Source organism: Quercus suber, unplaced genomic scaffold (genome assembly GCF_002906115.3).
Source record: "Quercus suber isolate HL8 unplaced genomic scaffold, Cork oak 2.0 scaffold_225, whole genome shotgun sequence".
Lineage (NCBI taxonomy): Eukaryota > Viridiplantae > Streptophyta > Magnoliopsida > Fagales > Fagaceae > Quercus > Quercus suber.
In genome coordinates this window covers 792,816-802,284 of record NW_027069683.1, presented here as the reverse complement: position 1 = coordinate 802,284, position 9,469 = coordinate 792,816, and the positions used below count along the sequence as shown (strand labels likewise).

The 9,469-nt window shown below is 32.9% G+C and overlaps 1 protein-coding gene across 1 annotated transcript; it reads left to right on the top strand.

Annotated features, from left to right (window-relative positions):
* The first annotated feature begins 3,299 nt into the window (after positions 1-3,299).
* Positions 3,300-4,642, top strand: LOC112007502 (peroxidase 44). Its single transcript, XM_024039861.2, has 2 exons — positions 3,300-3,581; positions 3,714-4,642. The coding sequence occupies exons 1-2, from the start codon at positions 3,378-3,380 to the stop codon at positions 4,464-4,466; spliced, it is 957 nt and encodes a 318-aa protein (XP_023895629.1). The 5' UTR covers positions 3,300-3,377; the 3' UTR covers positions 4,467-4,642.
* The last annotated feature ends 4,827 nt before the right edge of the window (positions 4,643-9,469 follow it).

Below are 9,469 nucleotides of genomic sequence, written 5' to 3'. Positions count from 1 at the left end.
ATCCATCCATATTTAATACATACATATATATATATATATATAAGTTTTAAAAAATATATTATACAATTTTGTTATTTACATTTTTGCCCCTCTTCCTAAATAATACCCAAACCCTAAGTTCTCCTCATATAGTTTGTGTTGTTTTGGTGTTATGCTCATTGATTATTTGGTTGTAAATTTACTATTATTTGTAGTGATGTTATTCTAATGCTTAATTTAATAATAATAGTAGTAATTAAAAAAAAAAAAAATTTTGTCCAACCCAGGGGTTTAACTCGACCCAACCCGATCCACATGGGTTAGGTTGGGTTGAACCCTTGTGATAGGTTGGGTTGGGTTGGGTTGGATTTTTTTAACCCACCATAGTGAATTGGGTTGAAAAAACCTCTCAACCCGACCCAACTCAACCCATGCACACTTTCATCTACAGTAGAAGTATATGTTTTATGTCCCCGATAATGATCCTAGCACAAAGGGGGTGCTAGATGCCTGGCCTAACAGTTGGAGGGCTCACACTATAGAACAAAAAGGATGGCTAATCTATGGTTTTCAAAAGTGATATATGTATGCTATGTTATGTAAGGAGCTAATTTTAATTTCTTGAATTTTACAAGCATGTTTAAGTTATGAGCCTTGTGCTAATGATGAACAGTATGGCAGTTACAATGTTAAAGTAAAGTTAAATATGTTATGAAGAGGAAACTCAAGGGTATGCTTCTTCAAGAGAATGTTTTCCACATATGTAATACATCTCTAAAGTTATGTTCTTCAAGGTAATGTTTATGTTTTACAAAGATGAATTATGATTTATGTTTCATCTTTATCAAGAACAAGACTTTTCAACTATGAATGGTTTATGATCGATGCAATAGCCTTATGACTATGATTATGAATTTTTTTGAATTCATGAAAATATTTTAGCACGATCTATAGAATTGTACTTAAGTCATATCCTCGCATTAAGATATTTGGTTTACATGCATACGAGATGCACAATGCTAAATTCTCATGTCATGCATTTCACTGAGCACGTGGAACGCTCACCCCTTAACATTTTTAACGAGCAGGTACTTCCCTTTTTTCAGCTTTGGGTGGGGTCTGAGCAGGAGAAGTTATGTTAGAGATATTTTGAGTTTTGGGATGCTTCAAGTACAAATTAGTAGTGGTATATTTTTAGTTGAGAAAGAGCAACATTAAGGGTGGTTATGTGAATATTTCCACTATGCTTTTTATTTTTGGTGGTAACCCAAACATTATGGGTTGTATTTATACTCTGATAGTTTACTAGATGCTTTGATATTATCATTTAGTGTTCAGCTAAGCTGTTCAAATTATCAAATTAAGATAAAGTGTATAACAATATGTAAAAGAAAAGTAAAAAGGAAGAAATTTTTTTCTATACATCAAGGCTTATGTTAATATCAGGTATAGGCTTGCTATTAGCAAGGCTTGGTATTTTAGCATGTCGGTCCCGATTGCTAAATCCAATCCTAATTTGGATTTGGGCTGGGCCGTGAAAAATGAAGCAAAGAATTGACCCTAATATCCAATTCTAGTTTGGATTTGGGCTGGGCCGTGAAAAATGAAGCAAAGAGTACCCCAACAATGATCGTTATTGCAAGTTTTCCATTTGTCAGACATTTTCTTGATTGACCAATACCTTACCAGTAAAGGAAAGGCCTGATCGATGCCGTCCTAGCACTCATAACATGCTTAAGAATAATTCTATATCTACTATAATAATATAAAAGCCTGTATAATTTGATTTGGGTAAAGAAGAATGTCAACGTAATAAAAACAATCTTTCTCATGCTATGCATGTAGGCACTCCTCATCATCCATGAGCATTTATAAGCATTAATGCATTATCAAAAATAAAACATTACCACCCATGCATAACCTTGATGTTTTATGAGGTGGGGAAGAGGGTAATTCTATTCCACTCTTTGATAGAGGGTTTAATAGTATTCACATGTTGGTAGAGATGGTAATTTTGTAGTTGTCTCTAGGTACAGTCAAATGAACCCCCTGAGCTAGGCCATATATATATATATATATATTATTAATTATTTTTATTTGACCCTCCTAAAATAATTTTTGAACCCCTAGAACCTTTTTTTTTTTTTTTTTTTTTTTAAGCCTAGCTGAAATGAACTATATATGATCATCTTGACAACATCTTGGTCTTTCAAAAAAAAAAAAAAAAAAAAAACCAATTTGATCTAAAATATGAGGGAAAAATAATAAGCCTAATAACAAAAGTATAACTTTGTTCATCTTAAATCTAAAAAAAATCATTTAGATCTTAACAAATTTGAAATAAACTAATACATAAAATTTTATTGTATTTAGATCTCACTTGGAGTTCACTTAACAATAATTATTCATATATTGATTGTATTTAAAAACAATGGATGATTTCCAAGATTTAATCTTAGCAACAATCTTGGAAACAATAATTAGTATCTTCACCGTATTAATAAACATTATGAAATGAACTTATAGTTTATCTTATATGAGAAACGCTATGTTCAAAATACGCTTATAACAAAACCTAAGTGACAAATTGTTACTAACTGTTACTGATGGAAAAAAAAAAAAAATTCAGTAGTGAATTTAAATTAAAACTAATAACAATGTATAACCAAAATTTGTTAGAAAAATGTTGTGAAAATGTTGTAAATGTATCACTTCTCATCTTTTATTCTCTTGCTAGTACATACTATGGAAATTTTGGTAATGGAGAAATCATATAGACCGCAAGATTCATTTGTCTACCTAAAATGCATTTCTTATTGACCCCCTTTAAAATATATCCTAAAACTGTTACTGTCTATACCTCACAACCTAACTAGACATGCATGTCATGTCATTGGTTTTTTTGTTTGGATGGAGGATGTTCTGTTCCACTCTTTTGCTGCTTATCAAGCGGATTTGCTTGTATCTTAATGAAATTCAAAGTTTTCCTTCTCAAAAAAAAAAAAAAAAATGTTGGGGAAGAGGGTAAATAAAAGTAAGGAGTTTAAGTCTAAAGGAGAAAATTTTACACATATATATTTAGATTATATTCGACTAAGATTTATATCTTAGATAAAATGAAATAAAAACTAATTAATTAATTAATGCGGGGGACAGTGCATGAATCGACCCATATCTCAATTATAAGCATCCAAATTCGCTTTCACGGACCTTATAGTTCAATCAATGTTGATTGCTGCTTTCTCCTAGCACGTCATGCCAGCTATACGTTGTTTGATATTTATCACATCTCTCCCTCAAGTCTCTACATGTATATATATATAAAATTAAACACACATCTGCTCAAAGCTGAAAACCATTGATAAGACAAAAGTATATACTACTAACTCCAAAGAAAAATGCAAATGAATTCTGCAGTGTCATTCTTAATCTTTTTCTTTGTTCTTCCTCTTGTATTAGCTGACCTGCAGGTTGGTTTCTACGACTCTACCTGTCCCCAAGCAGAATCAATTGTCCAACAAGTGGTGCAAATTGCATTCTCTAAGGATCCATCCATAACGGCAGCCTTCCTCCGCATGCATTTTCACGATTGTTTTGTTAGAGTAAGATATATTTATATATATATATATATATAACATTTGTTCTCAAAACTATATATAATTAAGCATTGTATCACTCTTTTCTTCTATTCACGTACATGTGCACTAATATATAGTTTCTTTAATTTATATCAGGGTTGTGATGCATCTATACTAATAGACCCAACCAAGAACAATTCTTCGGAGAAAGTTGCTGGGCCAAACCAAACCGTAAGAGGATATAATGTTATTGATAAGGCGAAGAAAAGCCTAGAGGCTGCATGCCCTTTGACCGTTTCATGTGCAGATATTATCACTTTGGCAACTCGTGACAGTGTTGCTCTAGCTGGAGGGCCTAATTATACAGTGCCAACCGGAAGGCGTGATGGACTAGTGTCGAATCCAGACGATGTGAACTTGCCAGGACCAGGAATCTCTGTGTCTGGGGCATTGAGTTCTTTCACTGACAAAGGGATGGACATCAATGAAATGGTAACCCTTTTAGGTGCACACACTGTTGGATTTGCACATTGCTTCTTCTTTAGCGATCGACTTTCCCCTCCTGACCCTTCAATGGATCCTACTTTGTTTGCCAAGCTCAACAAGACATGTGCCAAGAAAGCATCCGCTACTGTATTTTTGGACCAAAGTACCGCTTTTACATTTGACAACCAATTTTACAATCAAATACTTTTGAAGAAAGGTATATTGCAAATTGATCAGGAACTTGCACTAGATAATTCAACCGCTAGTATTGTTTCTGGTTTTGCATCAAATGGGCTTGGATTCCAAGACAGCTTTGCAAAAGCTATGGTAAAGTTGGGGAGCATTGAAGTTCTTGTTGGAAATGCTGGGGAAATTCGGAAGAGCTGCAGCGCTTTCAATAAAAAGAAAAAAGGGGTCTTTTGAGAGGTTAAATCCTTTGAAGATCCTACATATCAAAGTTGCATCTTGATTTTCAATATGTTGATCTCCAAATACAAATAAGTGCGGTTATTTTTAATGTTATAACTTTTTATGTCCCTATAAGATGAACGAGTTTCTTAAATATACTAAAATTATAATGAAATATCAGACTTTTTTAATGTCTTTTTTATTAATTCAAGTAATTTTTTTTTTATTGTGTCTTTTTCTCTTTATTGCCCATTTGTTAATACATTTATTGTTTTCAAAAGGATTTGGAAAACTATGTCAATATATTGAAATAAATATGTTTTAAAAAAAAAAACAATTTAAAGAAGGGCCTTGCTCTATAATCATAAGCTGTCTAGCATTAAGATAGTATTTGTAATTGTTTATACCACAAAAGTAATCTCAATTTGGCTTTGACATGGAGATCACGTCTTGATCTTGAGAACAATATGGACTCAATATTAAGACACTGATTAATTGATCAACCACCTGTCAATTAGAGCATTAAGGAGCATGACCAATAAAAATTCCACATTGTCATTTATGACATGCCAAGTTCAGCACATTTTCTTGAAATAGTAAGGAGTTGTTGCCCTACAAACCACATGAACCAAGCTTGCTTAGTGCTTACACCCATGAAAACTCATGGGCTTGGAACATATATAAATCAATGCTTAAAGTGATCACAATTATTTGCTATGGTTAAAGAGATTTCTTGAGAAATTTGATGTAGTCTAGGGTGTTTGGGTGTTGATGTTCCAAGTCTTGATCAAATACTTTGTTTGTTTTCTTGTAAAGAAGAAGATGTTAGAGTCAGCTAGAGGAAAAAAGCTAATGCTGATGAATGGTCCAACTCTTTTTGGCATGTGGATATGATGGTCTTTTTATTTTATTTTTTTTGAGCTGGTGGATATGGTGGTCTTGACTGCACTTTGTTGTGCGTAAGCTCACTTGTAACCGGGGTGGCCCTCAAGGATTTAAGAATTATGCTAGGGATATAACTTTTGATACAATTTTGTGCCACAACTCGCCATATGGTGAGTTGTGATCATTAAGGGTATATCTGTGGGTTATGTGAAGACACACTCTTACTAATCAGAACTCGCTATATGACGAGTTATAATATAAAGTTGTGCCAAAAGTTGTGTCCGCATAATTCAGGATTCTCCAAATTGAACTTTTATGAAGATGTGGGCTCCAAGTGCTAACTTATCAGCCCATTAAGCTTGAGAGAATATGGGCCCGAACCTTATGTAATATGATCTTGGTCTTGGGCATTTAACAGTTAATAGTCCATTTTCTGTGAATATGAGATCTTGACTAAGGGACCCAACCCTTAAAGAGAGATAGGGTGTCCCCGTGAGCCCAAATCATGTGGATGAAAATAATATGGGCTACAATTAGTCCGTTCTGTGTAGTAGTAATGAATTTATGGGTCAAAAAACCCCATTTGTTGAATGAGAAAAATAATGTAGGTACGTGAAGTCCATTCTATGAAGAAAAGTAATTGGAAGATGTAAGTGGGGGAGTAGTCAAATTTAGTTTTTAACACTTCTATTACACTTTTCGATTAATGCAAGTACGTTTCTTCAATTTCTTAATTATTATTTTTTAATTTTTTAATATTTTTATATATAAGATATAAATTCTACTCTAATCTAATATAAGTGTATATGTGTGTGAAGTTATCTCCTGGAGACTTGAACCCTGACCCTTGCCCCTTACACTCTACACCCTACAAGCACTTATGCTTGTGAAGTGACTATCACGCCAACACTTCTATTACACTCTTCGATTAATGCAAGTACGTTTCTTCAATTTCTTAATTATTATTATTATTTTTTTATTTTTTTATTTTTATATACAAGATATAAATTATACTCTAATCTAATATAATCTAAGTGTATATGTGTGTAAAATTCTCTCCTGGAAACTTGAACCCTGACTCTTGCCCCCTACACTCTACACCCTACAAGCACTTATACTTGTGAAGTGACTATCACGCCAAGGGTGTGTGGTGGTTCAATTTCTTAATTGTTGATTCTATTTATTTAGTTTTATTATCATTATTGTGTACTAAAGTCTCTTCTTCCCAAAAAGTCCTCTTGATTTTAATTTTTTAAAAATAAAAATCCTCTTGATTGAGGCATTACTAAACCCATTGATTTTTTTTTGAAATTGAGATAGTTACAATAATGGGAGTGAATCATTTGAACCTATGACGTTTCTATTAAAAAAATATAGGACGTGATAGTTGAACTTCAAGACTTTTGACACTGAACCCATTTAATTGATTCAAAGTTATATTTTTTACATCGAACCCATCTAATGTCATACATACAAAAATTTTGACATAATTTTCTTATTCTTATACGTAACACCCAAAATTTTTAACATTGGTGAACAAAAAATTTAAGAAATCTCTCTCTCCATACAAGCTCAAACTAGAGCCCTTAGTTGCTAAGTGTTTCAATCACTATGAAAATACCAGGAAAAAAAAAAAAAGAGAGAAAATTGTGTTAGAACTAGGGGTGTGCATGGGTTAGGTTGAGGGGATTTTTGACCCAACCCACCATGGTTGGTTAAAAAAATTTAACTTAACCCAACCTATCACAGGGCTTCAATCTAACCCAACCCAACCCACATGGATCAGTTTGGGTCAGGTTGAACCCATGGGTTGCATTTTTTTTTTTAATATTATTAATAAATTGAGTAGAAAAAAATATATCTCACTTAAACAAAATATACATGAACTAGTATTTCAACTTAGTTATAAAAGAAATATATCCAACTAAGTTGATAAATAAAATATACATGAATTAGTATCTCAACTCAGTTATAAACAAATAGGAGTGGAGTGGGAGAGGGAGAGCAAAGGCAAAGAGAGAAATAAGATTGTTAGGGTTTGCGAGGTAATTGAGTTTTATATAAGAAAAGCTGAATAGGGGAAAAATTATTAATTATATAATATATTTTTAAAATATATTATATATATATATATATATTTATATAATTTCAATTATAAATATATAGGTGAGTCGAGTGAGGTTAGGTGGATTTGTGATTGTTATGACCCTAACCCAACCTAACTTACTATATAAAATATTTGCATAATCCAACCTAACCCACCAACCCCTAAAAACTGAACTAACCCAATAGGTTATATTGGGTCAAGTTGGTTTTGGTGGGTTGGCTGCACACCCTTTGTTAGAATAACAACATACTTAAAGTAGATTTGATGAATTTGTTAGGTTCTAAAAGTTTAGAATAATTGGCAAATCATGAACACAAATTTGTTTAGATATAGATCCTAGAGTCTATAGGTATTATTAGACAGTACTCAAGGTGATTCAAGTTAAGATTCAAGAACAAGTAAGGTGCATAAAGAAGATTTCAAAATTTGCCTGGTTCGACCAATTGAGAGATAGGCTTGACCGATCGAGAGTCGTATCTACAACATTTTAATTAAGCCCAAACAGCAGTTCAAGCCCACAAAGGATTAGGGTTTCAAATCTACTTCTTCTAGTATATAAAGGAAACTCTAAGCACTCTTTTAATAAACGCTTTTAAGAGAGAGAAGAGTGTGCCTATTTTGTATATGGGATTTTGTGCCTAAAAAGCTCTCACATGTCTTCTACCGGTGTTATTCCTTGAAGAATCTCAAGATCTAGTGTTGTAGAAGTTGCTGCCTTCTTTAGTTATTAAATCTACTAATGATCTAAACCTTCAAGGGTGGTTTTGGAGTCACAAAAGGAGAGTTTGGTTTTTTTTTTTTTTCCACAATTGTGGGTGCTTGTGTTGCAAATGCCTAATAGAAAAGGAGTCTGTGGATTCGGAGTTTGCATGTGATCATGTTAGTAAATTCTACATGTGGTAGCAATAGGATGTTAGTGATCTAAGTCTTATTGTAAACTTCGATTCTCTATAGTGGATTTGCTTTTTGTCTTGAGGATAGCTAGGTTAAATTATCCCTAGGTTTTTTACCTGTTTGGTTTTCCTAGATCATCATATTGTTGTATTATTTAATTTTTCGTTGCTTTACATGATATGACTTTATTGTTTTAACCTAGATCTGAATAATAAACCTAAGTATTTACTTGGTTAATTAATTATGTTAAACAATTTAGTTTATAGGGATCTAAAACCTAACAGAACTAATCTTCTTGATATTGCTGTCGCCATCATGTTATGTCTTCCAATCATCCAAAACATGTCACAAACAATAATTTGCATGTCTAGGGTTTTGAAAAAAAATAGTTTTGAATGTACGAACATCATGTGACCATTTGAACTTTAAACAAAAATCTAGTATGACTTGATCCTAAATCATCTCATATCATCAAAGACAAACGTGTTTTCGATCAATTGGAAGCAAGAATAAAGATCAAACAAACCAAAGGTTTATGAAATACCACTTGCATACATGAGGTTTTGATGATAGGTGTTAAATATATTATTATTAGTAACACGATGTGTTATATCATGTTGTATATGCTAGAGTGGATGCGGAAGGGGAAGCATAGAATAGGAACACCGAGAACACGAGGGTTACATGGTTCAGCCTTGTCGGCCTACATCCATGGAGGAATCCCTTAAGAGCTACATCTTTATTGTATAAGAGTGTAGTACAATAACTTGTGTTACAATGAATCCTAACATGAGTATATATAGGTGACTAAATCCTAGACTACTAATACAAGCAGGACTGAGCTTGGGCCTATTACATTGGGCTAATATGACTAATATATATCTCTAATACCCTCTCTTAAACTCAAGGCTGAAGCTTGATGAAGGTTTGAGGTTGGATAAGCATGAGAAGATCAGTTGGAGATGTCTTGAAAAATGCCTTTGAAGAAACCACAATGAAGAATATGTCAATTGACCAATTTTGAAGTTTCAAATGAAGAAACGGAGTCCAAAATCGAAATCCACATGAAAAATTAAGCAAGATAGGCCCATTTGAAAATTTTAACTTTTGGTCAAAAGTCAACGCAAAAGTC